Source organism: Podarcis gaigeae (assembly GCF_964106915.1).
Source record: "Podarcis gaigeae genome assembly, chromosome: 12".
NCBI classification, from domain to species: domain Eukaryota; kingdom Metazoa; phylum Chordata; class Lepidosauria; order Squamata; family Lacertidae; genus Podarcis; species Podarcis gaigeae.
In genome coordinates this window covers 36,170,176-36,189,196 of record NC_139688.1, presented here as the reverse complement: position 1 = coordinate 36,189,196, position 19,021 = coordinate 36,170,176, and the positions used below count along the sequence as shown (strand labels likewise).

Genomic DNA, 19,021 nt, shown 5'->3' with positions numbered 1-19,021 from the left:
AGTCCAACCCCCTGTAATCCAGGAATGTGCAGCTGTTCCTTACGGGGATCGAACCTGCAACCCTGGCAATACCAGCAACATGGTCTAGCCAACGGATCTAGTTGGTCTCTTAGATTATGCACAGAACTTGAAAGTACGACAAAAGTGCACAGCTTTCTGCAGGGTTTTTTAAATTTGATGTTTTCCCAAATAGCTGGTTTGCCACCAACAGAGCAAGTTAATTCAGGAAAAGCTCCGGTGAAGATATGGAAATCTTATTCGCTCTAATTCTAGTATTCAAGCTGTGGAGGCCATTGCCAAACAGTAGCACCCATGCACAAGGGTAAGGTGTCAGCAGGTTTGTGGGGAAGCCAAGATTTACAGAGGTGCAAATAATATTTTTTGGGGTGGGGCTGAAACTGAAAGAGGGGGAAACTCCACACATTGCCCATTGAGGTCTGAGCATGGAAATATTGAGGGTGGAAAAATGGGGGCAAACTTCAGCAATAAACAGAAACGCTGAATTTTGTTGCTGCTGGTTCCCTCTTTCTCGTCTTCTTTCACATCTCCCTTTCTCTTTCATTTGCCTTGTTGTTTCTTGTGGGGTTTCTTAAATAATAATTTTTAAAGCAACAAGCAGCCCTGTTCACCACACGCACCTCTGTGTAATTGCCTTTGCTTCACTCCTTGGCATGAATAGCGATGGAGAATATACAACAAAAGCTGGTAAACCCCGATGCCCGTCCCCAGAGGAGAAGTCAGATGAGAGAATGCTGATGTGTTTGAGCTGACTGGGTCAGAACAGACAGGCCCTAATAGAGTCAGGCACTCCAGAGCCGTGTGTCACGAGTCTGTCAAACCTACCTCACTAACACCAATTAACTGTGAGATAGACTTTGATCCAAACCTTAAGATCACCTTACTTGTCTAGATGAAAGCATGTGTCAGCTTTGAAAGAAAGCGCCAGATGTCTTTAGGAAAATAATTCCTGGTTTTCAGTGAATTCTGAAGCCTGGAACAAAAGGGCACCTCTCCAGAAGACTGGAGCACTAACGATGCAATCCTGTGCAAGTTTACTTCAGAGTAAGTCCCACTGAATACACTCGGAATTAGGGCCCCTCCAGATGGATGGGTTTTTCCAGAGGTAAAATGTCCTCGATTCTGGTTTAATAGGGCATCAGTGATGGATTTTTATTCATGTATCGTTCATCTTCTATGATGCTTCCCTAAGCGTTACTTCATTATTGCTGTCTGGAGGCACCCTCTGTGCTATAGCGCAACAAAAACAGGGCAACCAACACACCTCAAACATCTGCTCTATTAAAAGTTGCAGGGTTCCAGTGGTAAGTTATGGGACATTCAGCAACTGACAATGAAGCAGTATGTCTGTCCTGAATTTTTTTCAGAGCCAAACCTTATTGAAAGTGGATCACATATAACTGTTCAATACAATCAGTGTTCTTTTCCCCCCTAGAGATACTCAAGGTTACGCAGTACCGACAGCTTTTCAAATGTTGAAAGTGTGGCACTTTACTGTAACAACTTCATGGTGAGTACTTACTCCTTTTCCCCTAAAAATAAAGCACTGAATACCACCGTGAGCACAAATCATCATGAATGCACAATAAAACAGACGTCTGGAAGGGTCCTTGCCTGTAAGTAAACCCATAAGATAAGGCTGCAAGTGAAGGAGGGAGTAACAAACTCAGAGGAATCCTTTCCCAATGTACACTGGTTCTTAATACAAAAGTTGAATTACTCTTGTTAAACAGTTCCACGATGGAAAAGCCAGCAATGTTTAATTTTGTTTTCTCTACACTGATACACAGCATACGATCTCTGAAGAACACAACCGGGAATAATGATTTCGCTATTGCTGTAAAACATTGTAAATGTTACAATGGTTATCAACAACAAGCTGGTTTAATAGCATTCCATAAAATGTTATATAAATCCTAGAATTCAAGTACATTCAGTGCATTAGCGGAGCACAAACAAGCTCTAAAACTGTGTTCATTGCACTATAATTTTCAGACACTGCAAATGAGATGATAGTTTACAGGCAAATTGCTTATTGCCAAGAAGTACGTGGAACAAACATGGCCAGTTTGGGCCCCGATCACTGTACTGTTGACTGTATACTGCTAAAAGTAAATGCATTGCCAATAATGTTGTCATTTATGGCAATGAGGATAAGGAGCACTGCTGTATCCTATCCTGCATAAAAGCACCTGATTTGCTCTGATGTCACAACAGATGGGCGAGTTTGCCCAGGCTATATTAGAGTTGGGAGTGGCAATTTCAAGTCTTTGGATGTACTTCTGAGCACCAGTATGGGCTGGAGGTACACACCTGTTAAGTTGTGGGTGAATATATCAGACGAAACAGCGATTCTTCAAAGAGCTCTTGTTTATTCACAGGCCAGAACAGAACTGAACTGAAGGGTTCAGTCAGCCTGCTTATATAGTACAACGTAACTGTAACAATTTTCTAAAACTATCCAATCACTGAACGTCACTTTCAAGCCCTTATTTGCATAACTATCTACAGTATCCCCCTGCTGGCCGACCTTACGTTTCAAATGATAAAATTATTGCCTACATGTTATGGGCTTCAAAAAAGAATCCTGCTTGTATAAATTGGCTGGTTAGTTTTGGAGTCTTTTAACAGAAACAGGAAGGTCACACTTGCCACTTACAAGAGTTTTACAAGAGAGATGGTAATGCACATTTAGATTTCATTTTCATTTTCATCATTATAAGCTAGACTCTACATTTTTTCCCCTTAACTTTTTTGCACACCAGCCAGCATTCCCTGACATTTAGGGCACTTTCAGACCGTCACGATTTTCATGCGGAATTCAATCACATACGCATACAAACAGCTTGCACAATTAAGATCCAAAATCTTTGTGCAAATAAATCAGGACGAATGTTCAAAATAAGCAGGTCATCTGGAAACAGCCATAGTTTTTTTCCCCCTGGCTATTTTTTTCACGCAAAGCAACCCTGGGTAGATTCAGGTTGAGTAGAGGACCCAGCGAGGGGATGTGTCATTTAACATTTTTGTTTCCATTCCCCAGCTGTTTTTCCACTGGGGAGGAAAGATATGGTGACCGTGTATCATGCCCAAACCTGAAGATTCCCACAGCTGCTTTCTGCAGAAAAAGTTGTAAAAACAAAACAAAACACAATAACAGAACAGAACATGTCATGTGTAGCTTGGTCCTAAATCTGAGCGCATTGAACGTGAGCCCTTCAATTAGGAATTCTTAAAAGGATAACTTGGTCTTTTTCTAAAGAGATTGAAATGTTTGTGAAAACAGTTTGTGCTTTTTCAAATTAAGAAAGGTCAGCCAAAACAATAAATGAACAAATTTAGGTAGGAAGCAAACCAAACCAATCTAATCACATACCCTCATCTGCCAAAGTAGATAAATAGGTTCAGTCATCTTTCTCCCCAGGGGGACACATGTACATGTATTTTTTTTCCCACAAAAACAAAGTACAAAGCAATACTGCATTTCAAATTAAACCGTATAGCTAATTAAAAGGCTATTTTTCCTATCTTTCTGGTCTTACAGGACAGCCCTGTCAAAATGCAAGACGCAGTACCCTAAAGAGGAGCAAAGTGCAACCAGAAAAATGGGTTCAGTTATGAGAGCATAACATTAGGATTCTTCCAAGTCAATTAAAATTAATAATTAACTTTAGCTAGTGTAATAGAAATTGCATGAGCAAGTATAATCTTTTTCACATCAGGAAAATGTTATGAATAACTGAGCTCAATTAAATCATCTCTTTAAAATTGTAGTGATATAAGCATAGAATAAAATTAAGCAGAAGATGAAAATGCAAAGGTTAAATACAGACAAGTCTGTATTATTATTTTTTTATGTTGAATATCTTTTTGGAACACTCTCTGTATATGAATGATGAAAAATTCAGCTCTGGTATTTAGGAACCAGATAGATTAAGTGGAGTTTTCTACATTTCCTCTCCCAAACAAAGCTATATTTTGTAATTGAGTTTAGATTTATTTCACACAAGGCCCGTTTTGCAATAGTTTTCAGTCATACATAATTTGTAGGCAAGTTAGCAAACACTAGGTAGTAACCTAACCTCCATTTCCCAGAAAAAAACCTCAGTCTGTGTGTGATGCTCCAGGGCCTCCGAAAATTTCTTAAGCAAACATCTCATGCCCCCATGTGGTTGAATTGCAAGTCTGCTGAAAACTAAAAGCAGCGCAGCAAAGGAGCAAGCACACAAATGAAGATTTTGTTGTTGCTGCTGCTGTTGTTAAAAAACTGAAAACTTAGAAATTTACAAAATGATGCTTGCATAAGACAGCAATGTGCAGCTCACCATTTACTGGTTTTGAAGGAATGTCTAAGAAGGTGCCTGCGATATTAGCACAAGCACATGGCACACTGCAGCCACAAACGCAGGCTTGCATCAGACTGGCACAGAAATAAGTTGAGCTCCCCCTACAAAACTGGGAAGTATCTTAACTTATTTCTAAAAACATGGTTTCCCATATTTATGAGGTTGGACACTTTGAGAACTGATGCTCACTGCTTCCCCGGTAGACCCTCAGTTGTGGACCCTTACTCTCCACCTCCTTCCCAGCAGCTGGACCCTCAGGGTCGCTGGCCGATGGGGAATTCCCTTCAGGTGCTGCAGCCATGGGGAAGTGTGACTTCCTGGCTGGTGTGCTGGGTTCAAACGGGCCAATCAGAGCCCAGGGTGTGGGGGAGTTTCTTGCTGGCCGGCCAGGCATTGGTTCACAGCCATGACCGGCTGGACAGCAACATATAAAAGGACACTGTGAGAATACGATGCTGAGCTGAATGAACTTTTGGTCTGATTCAGCAGAGCTCTTCATAGGCTCTTAAGAACGAATCTCAGTCGCTTACTGAAATCAGCAGAGGTGTTGATGTCTGGGTTGATTCCAAAATGGATATGTAAAAAAGCCACAGTCTAAAAATGGCTGGTCAGTGTGAGGTAGGAGGAACAAACAGTAACCCACTGCTGAAGATCACTGGAGGAAAAGGATCTTCAGAAGTAGATTCCTCTCTGCCCACCATGATCCTTTTGGGAGCAGACTATGTGCAAGATGGGCAGCACTGGATTTAGGGCAGTGTGAGCAGCTGGTCCTATTTTCATAGTATCTTCTTAAAGCTTATGATCGAATATATTTGCAATGGTTGTTTTGCTACCATTTAGTCCAGAGGTAGCCAATTGGGTGCCCGCCAGATGTTTTGGACTACAACTCCCATCATCCACAGCCAGCACAGCAAATGGCCAGGAATGATGGGAGCTGGAGTCCATATCATTGGATTCCCTGCAATCAGTTGGAGGTGTTTGCACACACTGCTGAAACTCTCTTCAGCCCTTACTCTCACTGTGTAGTTCAAAGTCCCTGAACCTAGAAGAGAGGGTTGAAGAAGACTGGAGGAAATTTAAGACTTATTTACAAAAATATTGTGATTTGGTGGAAAGTTAAGTAGGATGTTTGATCATAAATAATTGGCCATCACAAAATCGGATTGGAATGGGATGTAAAGCGAGACTAAGAGAAACAAATTTTCAGAGGACTATATTTAAATAAGCGGTTATAAAATTTGCAAACTAGATGATAAATTGCTTGGAAAAAATTTATGATGATGAAAATGGCAGTGGGAGATGTGAGGAAGTCCAAAGAAGTTATGAAACTCTGTTGAGATAAAAGTAAGGTTGTTTATTGTCTTTGTACTTTATTCTGTAAAAAACCCTAATAAAATTTTATTAAAAAAAAAAAAACAAAGTCCCTGAACCTAAATCTCACCAGTATAAAGAATATAAGTTGGAAAACCTGATAGGAAAGGGGAATGGTGGAGCCAGGGTTTTTTTCTGCGTTTCCCGGCATTATGAGTAATAAATGCAAAATTAGTGTGAGATTTGTGACTAATATTTCAACATGAAGCCAGCAAGCTGTGAACCACTAAATTCAATGAAAGTGATTAGAAACTATAGACAGAGTTCCCTGCCAGCAAAATAAACAGTTAAGTGGCAGATGGTCGTCGACAATCCCACTGGAATTGATGGTCCCTTTGCCCTAACAAAGCAGCTGTTTATGTGACAGAGTGTATGTGCGCATGTAAAGTAAAATGTCACATATATATCCTCTCCCCGCAAAAATCCAATGACAACAATGGTCATGAGCACTCTCCTAATGTCATGGATTTTTAAAAACCAAAGAGTCACCCGGGATAACAAAGGGCACGTCGTGTAGCATTTGCAGATGTATGTGTGTTGTAAGTAAGTTCTCATGATTCAATCATCTCTGCCAGAGAAGAGCAAATGCATGTGGCTTTTCTTTCAGCCCGCATGGTGCGCCACCCCTGCCTTTGCCATCCCTGTGGGCAGTTCATCCAAATGCCATCTAGGTGCATACAAATTCTGCAGGGCCATCATGTCTGATGTCCTGATTCATTTAGGAAATCAACCACACGATCCCACATGATTTACATGGATGTAGGAGGCAATCGGGCTATCCATCCCCAGGTAAAGGTAAAGACCCCTAAATGGTTAAGTCCAGTCAAAGGCAACTATGGGGCTGCGGCACTCACCTCGCTTTCAGGCCAATGGAACCGGCGTTTGTCCATAGACAGCTTTCCAGGTCATGTGGCCAGCATGACTAAACCACTTCTGGTGCAACGGAACACCGTGAAGGAAACCAGAGCGCACAGAAACACTGTTTACCTTCCCGCTGCAGCAGTACCTATTTATCTGCTTGCTCTGGTGTGCTTTTGAACTACTAGGTTGGCAGGAGCTGGGACAGAGCAATGGGACCACAGTGCCACCCGCATCCCTTTCTATTCCCAGGACAGAGGTGAAGGATAGGGAACTGTACTCAGCAGCCAGAAAGCTTCAATGTGCACTCATATCCCTCTGCACATGAGGCTACCTTCGGGGAATGAGCATTAATGGAAACAGCCTATGGAAACACATAGAGGGACAGATAGATGGGTTTATAGAGGCCCCAGAAATTTTATGGTACTAGGGGTTATAAAGTATAAGGTGTGAATATCTGATCTATGGCCTGTCCCAGCTATAGGATGTGTGGAGACTCTTTGCCCATTTTGTCCAGTATTGGACTGGGAGTGTCTGTTCAGGATCTGAGTCAGTGGTTTTTCCCATTGCTGGCACTCTGAGCATGTTCATGTAGCCTTCACTGAGGGGCCTGAGCTCAGCATCGCATCCAAGAGGTCCCAGCTAAAATCTCTGACAACTCCAGTTAATCTCAGGTAATGTCTCCTCCCCCTCAGTCACTCTATAGAAGAGAATAATGAGCAGTTAATATTTTATAGTCCTTTTTATTCAGTCATCTGGTTGCAAGCAAAAATCCACACCTCTCCACAAGGAGAGTAGTTGGCTACTCTCAGCCCTCCCTCTTACGTCCCCAGCAACATCCTGGGTGCCAGTGGGAAGCTCCTCCTCCCTGCATTCTCTGTTCTCTAATACAGACAGACCTCCTAGTTCTTGGGGAGGGAGGGTCCCCCACGCTCTCCAATGATGTCCCTGCTAGCTGCTCCCTCCCTTCTCTCTCTCCTTCCACTATCTTGTAACTAGACAACTCCTGTGGAAATGGCTGAGTGTCTGTGTCTCTCTCTGCTCTTGAAACCACTGGAGATAAGGAGGGCAAATCTTCCCCCCTCCTCTTCCAAGAGGAGCTGATCTGCCTGATAATACATTCTCTGATCCAGATCTTTCCCTGACAGCTAATGGAGCCAGGAAAGAGTCTTTGCCTTGCACTTCAGGAAGCTCTTCTCATTTGCAATGGACTGCACGAGGCTCAATACATCAGTAGTATGGCTATGAGGCAACTTGTAATGTGCATGATATTTATATGTGGCCCAAGTAACAGAGAAATGGGTGACGTGTAGAAAGCATGCTACACAACTGCCCCATTTTAAGCCAGTTATCTCATATTTAAGGAAGCCGCCCTGGCTTCTGATCCCAATCATGAATGTCCCGTTTTGGCTCCTGTGTTCTGGCCGCGCCAGAGCATGGAACCAAAAGATGCGCCAGCTTACCCTGTCCTTGTGCATCACCCACTCTTATTCCTCTGACTTACTAGCTGATGTACTGTCAGGGACCGTTCTGAGGACAGCTGCACTGAGGAAGGGTGGTGGGAGCCACCCCCTCCCCCTGCTCCTGCTCCTGAATCTTCCCAGGAGCAGGAGGACAGTATAAATTTTGAAGAGTGGTTTGCAGAGGGACATAGTTCAGAAGGCAGAAGCTGGGAAATGCTGGGTGGGGAACAGCTAGGAGAAGAAACACTGGAAGAGAGAGGGTTAACAGATTCAGTCATCGGACAGCATTCCTCTGTCTCCCCAGAGTCACAAAGAGCTCAGAAAGTCTCAGAACAGAAAGCACAGAGATTAAAAAACTCAGGTGACAAAACGTAGGAGTGATGTAGATTAATAGGGACAGAAGGCGATGTTATCCTTAATTGGGAGCACCGCCATTTCTAGGAGATGTGTTCTTTGTTCTCTCACTGTGATTATTAAAGTTTCTAACTGGTAAGACGTTCCTTTCTTTGATCTTCTTATCTACTGCCACGGGGAAGGAAGCCAATTCCCTGAAGCCTGACACGTACTTCTAGAAGCTGGGGCCAGGCTTCTGGAAGTGGTGCCAGCTTCAGGAAGCACTTCAGTGGCTGTGGTGGAAGAAGACACTGAGGAGTAGGGGGATGCACCAAGAGATGGTGGAGCTGGGCTGGAGTGCAAAGGGGGCAGCCTCCATTGAGGTCATGATCCAATTTCCCGCACTCTAGTGTTTGAAGGTATGAGAAAGTTTTTGCTTCATCAGGGCTGGGGAGCCTATGACCCTCCAGATATTGCTGGACTACAACTCCCATCATCCCTAGCCATTGGTCATGGGGTCTGGGATTGACGGGCATTGGAATCCTGCAACACTGCAAATGCCACAGACTCTCTCCATCCCTGGACTATACACAGTAATACAAAAGACACAAATATTCAGAGGGAACAGGGAAATTAAAAGCTCTACTAATCAATTTGATCAGTTTCTATAGGAAATCACATTCTAATAAATTCCAGAGTAATGAGTATCTATACTGAAAGGCCCTCGGTTAATAGTTAATTTAGTTAAAACGCTAATGCCTCTTTAAAATTCCAGAAAGACTTCTTAAACTTAAATTTATGGAAGTGTTTTTTTCTTCTTCCTGTGTTCTTTGTTATTACCTCTGAATCCAGATTTAATCAGCTTCTTTCTCCCTCCCCTAAGCCTTTATGAAGGCTGTTGATTTGTAACCAATCCAATTCCCCTTAATAATGTATGTTAAATTAGTTTAATTTTTAATAGGAGAGAGAGAGAGTTAGGGATAGTGCATGCTGCAGTACATTTGTAAGTACAGTACCATTCTTTTCAAAAGAGTTAGTAAAAAGTACGAGTACATTTATAGCTCAAGCTGTTATTGAGGACATGTTTGTTTTATTACTAGAATCAGATGCATAATTGAAGAACCTGTCCAGCCTAGAATTATTGTTCTCACGTCTTCCTCTTCTTTTCTTCCTTCTTTTTTTTACTAAGAAAATATAATTGTCTTTGGTCTCTTGCTCTCATTTCACCAAGCCCCACTTCTGCAATGCTTCTCCTTATTCCACCATCAGAAAAAAAGCAGCATAAACATTACAGGTCTCTATCGATTTGCGAGATTTGTTTCGTCAAGAAAAAGAATGAAAAAGAAAAAGATTGATTCATAGATTCTTATAAACAGCAGCATTCCCTGAATCACTCCTTCCTTGTATGAAGCGCGTTCCCCAAACTTTAGATAAGAACAAACAAAGGTTGGGCAGAAAATAGGAACTTTTGCATTCTAGGACTGACCTCACTTATATTGCATTTATTATTTAATTTACCCAGTTTCTCTCTAACCCCTTCCTCCCAAGGTGGAAAGCACGTCCACAATAAAAGAATACCATCAAAAATAAAATGAAGACTTTGTTGAAAAAGTGGTACTGGACACCAGTTTAGTTTGCCCATATATTGCCCACAACCCAACCACAATGCTGATGATGCAGTCCTAAGAGGACTTAAGATCACTTATGATGTGTTGCCTGGTAATACAGGTGTTTGGGGCAACTGTCCAAAATAATCTAGGAGATTGTGGGTTTCTCACTCCAATTCTGTTTATTGTCCCCCTTTGAGGGCCTAAAGGCTGGTGTAAAGCATGAGGATTTACTAATCTTTTAGTGGCCAGTTGGCTATTGATAGCTGAAACCTGGAAGGCCTTGCCATGATTATTCCTGGATTTATGGTATATAAATATTTGTCAATCAGCTAGTGCGGAGAAAATAATGCATAACTTAAAAGTCATAAAAGGAATGGGGTGGGGGGACCAGACAATTTTTATGCAATATGGTAACTATTTATTAAATATACAAACAAAATTGGTCTTAAAGATAAACGCTCCAAATATCATGTGGCAAGCCTGAATAGCATAGCTAAACCTGTAGCATGCTCATAAAGGTAAAAGGTAAAGGGACCCCTGACCGTTAGGTCCAGTCGTGGCCGACTCTGGGGTTGCAGCGCTCATCTCGCTTTACTGGCCGAGGGAGCTGGCATTTGTCTGCAGGCAGCTTCTGGGTCATGTGGCTAGCATGACTAAGCTGCTTCTGGTGAACCAGAGCAGCACACGGAAACGCCGTTTACCTTCCCGCCGGAGCGGTACCTATTTATCTACTTGCACTTTGAGGTGCTTTCGAACTGCTAGGTGGGCAGGAGCTGGGACAGAGCAACGGGAGCTCACCCCGTCACGGGGATTTGAACCACGAACCTTCTGATCGGCAAGCCCTAGGCTCTGTAGTTTAACCCACAGTGCCACCCGCATCCCTAGCATGCTCAGACTGTAAAACGAAACTCCAGTTGTGCTTAGCCATTGCTCTTCTCAACAATTCCACTTTATAAGGCTCTGTATCATCTGTTCCCTGAGATCCAGGCTCCCCCAAATCATGGGAAAATAGAATGGTGTCTGAGCAGGGTCAAAACGTCAAAATAAGGGCGCCATTTAGATGGCCAGTGCCCTGCTTTTGCAATATCATTGGAGAAATGACCCAGACACTGTCAACCCCATCTATGACCCAAAACTGCCCAAAGCTGCCCCGTTGCAATTTGCTAAATTTGCCCTGCTGCCCCAGTACCTGTCAGGATGCTGTCAGCAGCTCCCGGCTGATTGCCCAGGAAAGTATAAAGACAAGGGAAAGTGTCTTACAGTCCTTTTTTATTTCAGACTTTACAGAGAGAGGCTATAGAACTCAGCCTCTTGGATAATGGCGCTGTCCCGACTGAATCTCCACCCCTGTCGCTCCCACTTTCTCATTTGTCACTTCTACGGGTGCTGCTATGTGCCCTCTGTCTTTTAGTTCTTTGCTCTCCTACTTTTAAGGCTCGCCAGTTTCTGGGAGATGGAGGGTCTGGAATGCTTTAAAATGACAACATGTTGCTTTGGCTCTCCCATGATTTCCCAACTTTCCCCCTCATCTGCCTCTGAGCTGCGACCTCCCTCAAACCCCTGTTGTAAATCTATACTGTCTTCCTCTTCCTCCTCCCTGCAAGCGTCAGGATAGGGAGGTGCTCTCCACCATTCCTCCTCTGCCCAGTCCCCGACAGTATCCCATAACTTGGTCTACAAGAGACAAAGTCTGCTTTGTGCCTCTGACCAGGGCTAGTCTACACCCGAGCACCAAAGGCTACCTTCTAAGCCTCTCCATATGGTCCTCAGGATTTACCCCCATGCCACACCCCTTCCCCCAAGGCCACACCCCTCACTGCCCCTGCTTCCTATCCTCCTTGAGAGTTTTTGGCTGGATGAAATGTGTCTTGTGATCATGACTCTTGCTTGGTGAGAAAGAGCCAGCATGGTGTGGTGGTTAAGATCGGTGGACTTGTAATCTGGTGAACCGGGTTCGCGTCTCCGCTCCTCCACATGCAGCTGCTGGGTGACCTTGGGCTAGTCACACTTCTTTGAAGTCTCTCAGCCTCACTCACCCCACAGAGTGTTTGTTGTGGGGGAGGAAGGGAAAGGAGAATGTTAGCCGCTTTGAGACTCCTTCGGGTAGTGATAAAGTAGGATATCAAATCCAAACGCTTCTTCCTCTTCTTCTTTTTCTTCTTCTTCGTCTTCTTTGTCTTCTTCCTCTTTCCTGCTGTGTGAGTGTACCCTGCTTTTGTTGGGCATTTGTTGCTTTGCCCACTTTTGACTCTTCCCCCACCCACCCACCAGCATGTGGCCCCAAGAAGACTGACCAGATGATCCCCACCCTGGTCTACACAGTCCAGATTCATGTCATGGGCCCAGGAGTCAGCTTTGTTTTAGCTGATCAACAGCCTGAAGGGGGAGAAGGAGGTGGGACTCCACCTGCAGCTGATCAGCCTTCAAGGACGAAGAGGAGAACCAGCTGGCTTCGGCCTTCTTAAAAAGAGCTCTCAGCAGCAGTCAGATGTTGGAAACAATGTTTGTGGTTCCCGGCCCTACTTTGCTGCTTCTTGCTCTACATTTGGACCCTAGGATTTGTAATCATCAGATTCCCTGACTGCTGGATTTCCCAACTGTTTACCCAACCCTCAGAACAGACTTAACTTCAACTGCTGACTCTGCCAAGTGTATCTCAAGAGACTCTTCTCTTCTGGTTGTTTGGCCTCACACTCCACCAAGATTCACATGCTGTCGCTCAGCAATGGGACTATGACAATTCATAGGAACCCCAGACACTCCTCCACGCACTACTGTGAATTCTCCATGGCAGACAGCTTGCCAAACTCTTGCAGGAGGTTCTCCCTGCCTCTCTGCAATATATTGCTTGTAAATTCTGAATTTGCACATATTCTGAAATTTGCAAATTCTGAATTTTCACATACATGCAAATCGGATCACAGGTTTCCATTGTAGTTCTCCAAACTTTGAGATATGGTTCTTGACTCAAACTACATACCACAGTGTGTATAAAACTGTGTATTTTAGGATAAAATATATTTAGAAAGGTGTCTTTTGAGAGAAAATACATTCAAATGTAGGATTTAGGTACATATTTAAATATGAATTTTCATGCATCTTAAGCAAACAAAAAACACAAATTGACGCAGAAATAGGATGACATATGCAGGTGTGAGAGTGATGCAGAACTCCTAGAGAGTCCTGGGGTTGGGGGGGGTCTCTGCCTGTTCACGCAAATGATTCATCCATCCCTAACCATATCAGGATACTAGCATAACTGTTAACATCTGCTTGAAATTTTACATAGAGCTGCATTTTTAAGACCAAAGAAATATCGAACACAGTTCAGTAAGAAGGCTGCATACATAGAATGTATGAAAAATGACTGGGCCAATTCTTCAATGAAAAAATGTATGCATTTTTAAATCATGCTATTTCAAAATGAGCCATAAAATAGGTCATTACATACTGAGGCAAAATGAATATGCAATGAATTATTCATCTTTATGGAAATCCTTCGATACTTATTGGTGACATGAGTCATGTAATGCATATCCTTTCTGCACAATGCACTGTTAATAATGAATAAGGATTTATCATTATATTATTATATGAAATGCAACGAACAATATTAAAACCTGCTCTTCCGCTGGAATCAAGTGATTTACAGCACACTGGCGGATTCGCTTAGAAGACAAAGTTGCTCTTTTCATTACTACTGATCAGATTTTCATGCCATTTAATATGAAAGCATGCATTCCTCCAGGCCAAGAGTTCATCACAGCATTTGAGTTTCCTGCATGGTCCTCATTCATTGCAATGGAACCTACGTGGGAGCAGAAAGTTGTCCCTCAATGAAGCTGACATCATCAAACAGATATTGCCACTTGTTGCACAGTAGTCAAATAAAGAAGAATTTGTTTAATATCCGTCAGGTTTTGAGCTCAGATATCATTACACTTCTTATTTAATAAAACACAATAAATTATATATTAGCAAGTAATCTTACAGAGGATACGATATCCTGCAAAACAGTTGTAGAGTGTTGGACAGAGTGTTGGGATAGGACCTGGGAGAGAAGGGATCGAATCCCCACTCAGCCATGAAACTCACTGGGTGACCCTGGTCCACTTACCATCTCTTAGCCTAACCTGCCTCACAGGAGGGGATGTGGGTGGTGCTGTGGTCTAAACCACTGAGCCTCTTGGGCTTGCTGATCAGAAGGTCAGCAGTTCGAATCCCTGCGTTGGGGTGAGCTCCCGTTGCTCTGTCCCAGCTCCTGCCAACCTAGCAGTTCAAAAGCACACCAGTGCAAGTAGATAAATAGATACCGCTGCAGCAGGAAGGTAAACGGTGTTTCTGTGTGCTCTGATTTCCGTCACAGTGTTCTGCTGCAACAGAAGTGGTTTAGTCATGCTGGCCACATGACCCGGAAAGCTGTCTGTGGACAAACACCAGCTGAAAAGCGAGATGAGCACCGCAACCCCATAGTCACTTTTGACTGGACTTAACCATCCAGGGGTCTTTTACCTTGACCTGCCTCACAAGGTTGTTGCAAGGATGAAATAGAGAGGAGGAGAACCATGTACAGTGGCACCTCAGGTTAAGTACTTAATTCATTCCAAAGGTCCATTCTTAACCTGAAACTGTTCTTAATCTGAAGCACCACTTTAGCTAATGGGGCCTCCTGCTGCTGCCACACCGCCAGAGCACAATTTCTGTTCTCATCCTGAAGCAAAGTTCTTAACCTGAAGCACTATTTCTGGGTTAGTGGAGTCTGTAACCTGAAGCGTATGTAACCCAAGGTACCACTGTACACCACCTTGAGATCCTTGGAAGATAAAGGTGCTCTATAAATGTAAACGTACCTTTACCTTACCTTTACCTATAAATGTAACAAATACAATTGCTATAGAAGTCTTTAATAATGCCCAGGGTGGAATCCAGAATGGCAAACTACACCTTTAAAGCATATTCAAAAAACATTTCCATCCTCAAAGAATTCTGGGCAGTGAAGTTTACTGCTCACAGAGCTACTGTTCCCAACAACCCAGTAAGGGAGTCTGTTTCCAATGGTGCACCTCTAAGAAGAAACAAACTCCCACAAGACTTGGGAGAATGGCATGCACCGACATTTCATTTTCAAGCACTGATGACTGAGGCTGATGCAAGAACAGAGTGGTTTCGTTTCAAACGTGGTAATTAAGCATAAGGTCTTGCTCCAGATTATTGTAGCCCTAATTAAAGCTCGTTAATAGGCAAGGGAAATATTTGGTAATGCCATCTGCATTTCTTGACCGGAAACACTTTTGTTTAAACAAGTTCACAAAAATTCTCTGCATACTTCCCATACATAATTAACATCACATTTCTAATTAATATTAAAATGAAGATGTTTGGAATCGGTGTCATGGTAAGATTATTATTTTTTTGGTTGCCTGGTAGTATAAAAAGATGCTACTTTTTCTGCTGTCCAGATTTCGATCTCTGATGTAAATACGATCTAGGAGAACTGAAAATTACAGTATTTCAAATGAACAGATTAATCTTATTTACTTTAGCTACATGTTTGCTTTCAGCCTCAAAGACCTTCTGCCGTGATGAATCGGTAATGACCAGCTTGCAGAGCAGAGAAGAATACAGTGATGATAACTATTCCGAGGTAAGAAATTTACTGACATAATATTATCCTTATGTCTGTGTTTGCACTGCTATTGGTATACAAAGAGGGTTACAGAGAAAATGTTCAAACAGCATATGTGTGGATCAATCAGGGCCAGCCCAAGGCATTTTGGCACCTGAGGCGAATCAGAAAATTGCGCCCCTCCAAGAATCGTACCTCGGGTTAAGAACTAAATTTGTTCTGGAGGTCTGTTCTTAACCTGAAACTGTTCTTAACCTGAGGTACCACTTTAGCTAATGGGACCTCCTGCTGCCACACACACACAATTTTATATTTTATCAACCTTCTATCTTTATCTTCAGTTCACAGAGATCCATGTCTTCCCAGCTTCCGCCTTTCGCAGTCTCACACCCTGAGAAAAACCAGTCTATTCTGCCTCTCACACAAATCTCTTCTACCAATATTCTCTCTTTATGTATCTTCATATCATATCATTCATATCAGGCTTATAAGTACTGTAATGTTATTTAATATTAATAAAATACTATCAAAAACTAAGTAAGAAAAAAGAAAAAAGAAAAAGAGGTACTTCTTCTCTTCTATCTGTCAATTAAATAGAATACAGTTATTTCCAATATTTAACAGATACACTCCAGAATAGCTCCTAGCTGTAGGTGGTATACAGCTTTCTGCCATCTGCTAATGGTGCTACTTCAAATTCCCTTTGCAGGCCTCCAGCATCTCCAGTTCTGACACTCAATCAGTCTAATATGACTCTTCCTTTATTGTTATTTCGGATTGTCCCCAAATTAATATTTCTCCAGGTTCTTGTGAGATACTTCTTTTTGTGAGTTCCAGCACGTCTCAATAAAATGAGAGTCTGCATTTATTTGCCTGTTACTTATTCAATAAATCATAACCTCGTGCTTTTCTCTCTTGGAAAATAAGCTCCAGCTCTGACGTTAGTCATCAAGGTAGAAATTATCCATCAGACATTACTTAGCAGGATGGTTTCACCTTCCTGGTGTCTGTGACAAAAAATCTGGCCAGTTCCAGCCACTTGGCTATTTTTTAAAAAAATTAAGGATTAAACTAGGAAAGTGGATTGGTAATAAAGCCAAGGATATTAGCCCACACCGGGGTAAGTGCACAGCCAATCTGAAGGTAAGACAACTTCAGAATGAATTGAGTGTAGTGGTACCTCAGTTTAAGAACAGTCCGGTTTAAGAATGATTTGGTTTACAGACTTCGCAAAACCAGAAATAGTGTCTTGGTTTGAGAACTTTACCTCAGCCTAAGAACGGAAGCTGAACGGTGGAAGGGCACTGGCGGCGGGAGGCCTCATTAGGGAAAGAACACCTCAGTTTAAGAACGGTTTTGGTTTAAGAACGGACTTCCGGAAGGGATTAAGTTTGTAAACCAAGGTACCACTGTATTTGACTCCCCCTCCCCCAACTACTCTTGAAGTGTTCTCACTCTCCACAGAAAAATCTGAGACTGGCAGAGAATCAAGACTTGGAGAGGGCCAAAGCCTAATCAGAATCACACTTAATTATCAGCATGTAACCAGTATATTATTCGCCTTGAAGTTGTGTTATTGTTTTTCCCCCTTTTAGTCTAGTGAAGACATTATAGAAGAAAATCAGAGAAGCCTGAACCTTGAAGAACTGGAGGACTGGGGGCTGAAGAACATCATTAAGATGAGGACACCCACCACAAAGAAGGTGCCCAACTCAGCTGCGAATTTGCCCCTGAGGTTTGGCAGAAACTTTCAGGAAGAGAGAAGCATCAAGCCTGCAGCAAACCTGCCTCTCCGGTTTGGAAGGGCGTTTGCCGGAAGCCTTGTTCGGCACACCCTTCCTTTGTCACAAAGATCTGAGAGAGCTCCTTCGGGTCAAAGTTCCTTCCACTCTCCCGCCAACTTGCCACAGAGAATTGGGACGTCGCTTCTCTTCAGTCTGCCCCAAGTGGCCAAAGACCCTGACCAAGGCAATAACAAGTAAATAAATTTAAATCCATTGTTTTATTGAAGTGCTGAACGCTCTGTGGCAGCCTTCCATGATCTGAACAACACTTCCCACCAACCACAGATTGTGTGTCCATGATGAAATCCAAAAAAGCTGAAGGGAACCAGGTCATAGAAAGCTGCTCTATGTGTTATTCATTCAATAAACAACTTCTAATCCCAACCTCATTACCAATCTGATTTGATGTAATAATATACCGTTATGAATTTGCCAGGTCAATGTGAATAAAATATTCCCTGGAAGTCCAAGTCTGTCCTTTGTGGCTTGAGAAAATCTTAATGGACCTGCCGTCTGAACTTGAAGGAGGAAAGTATGATGGAGAGAGATGTGATATTTTTAAAGCAATGAGGCCACTCTGGAAGCATCCTCTCTGCATTTGACAAAAATGATCTTTCCTCTCCAAAGTCAAGATCTAGAGTTGTGCCTAAAAATTCTTCTGCATTATATTTCAACCATTCTCTATCAGTTCTCCACCATCCAATTCTCCATTCTCCATCACCAAAACCCAAAAATAATAATTGGACATTTCATACAATTCAAAACACATTTTTGGAATAGGGTGGTGGAGAGGATTTTTTTTTTTTTAATCATTTGAATGGTACCCTTGAAAAGCACATTTAATTTGAAGAATGATCTAAAGGGTGGTGAAGGGCTCTCTCCTTTACATCCATCCACATTTGAATCATTGGTGCCGCTGAATCATTCATGGTTGATTCTTTCTTTTCAGATTTGGCCATTTACACAATAATATGAAAAGGGAATCTGATGATGAAGAGGCAAGACTTTGGAAGGCTCTGGGAGAATTTCCATTCTAAAAGGCGATACAACGAAAGAGAAAGAAATGGGGCAATTTTTTAAAAAAGCCACCAGTCTTCAATTTATGATTTCCATCAGGAGGCCTTTGTAGACTGGTGATGGTGCCTGTTGTACTAGTTTGTTTCCATAGCTGTGCTGCGGGTTTCAATCTCTCTTGTACTCTGTACCATTGGTGTCAATTGTAAATAGCATATAGTAGTATTGCATGTAGCTGAAAACAGTGTCAGCAAAATAAAAAATGTCACCACAAGAAATCTACCTTGTAACCAAAGTGGCTGAAAAGTGATGTGGAAATAAACATGTTTGGGGCTTGCTTCTATAAAAGCTGTGCAGAAGAAAATGTACCAAAGGATTGGAATTTTTTTCCTGATTCCTGTGGATGAAGAAATCCGCAAAAATAAATAAATAAATAAATAAATGGGGTGGGAATGACATGATGCTGTGCAATGCAAATTTCTCTTTGGTTTTATAGCATAGGAGCCAAGGAAATAATCACTGCCTAGTAAGTGAAGCTGCAAGCAAATTCTAGGCAGGTAACACACACAAGTATGGCTATCTGTCGATTATTTATTAT

At 42.4% G+C, this 19,021-nt stretch overlaps 1 protein-coding gene across 1 annotated transcript; it reads left to right on the top strand.

Moving 5' to 3' along the window:
* The first annotated feature begins 15,475 nt into the window (after positions 1 to 15,475).
* NPVF (neuropeptide VF precursor) lies at positions 15,476 to 18,701 on the top strand. The gene is made up of 3 exons (XM_083706165.1): positions 15,476 to 15,643; positions 17,221 to 17,603; positions 18,359 to 18,701. Exons 1-3 carry the CDS (start codon positions 15,515 to 15,517, stop codon positions 18,444 to 18,446), a joined length of 600 nt encoding a protein of 199 aa, XP_083562291.1. The 5' UTR covers positions 15,476 to 15,514; the 3' UTR covers positions 18,447 to 18,701.
* Positions 18,702 to 19,021: the final 320 nt, after the last annotated feature.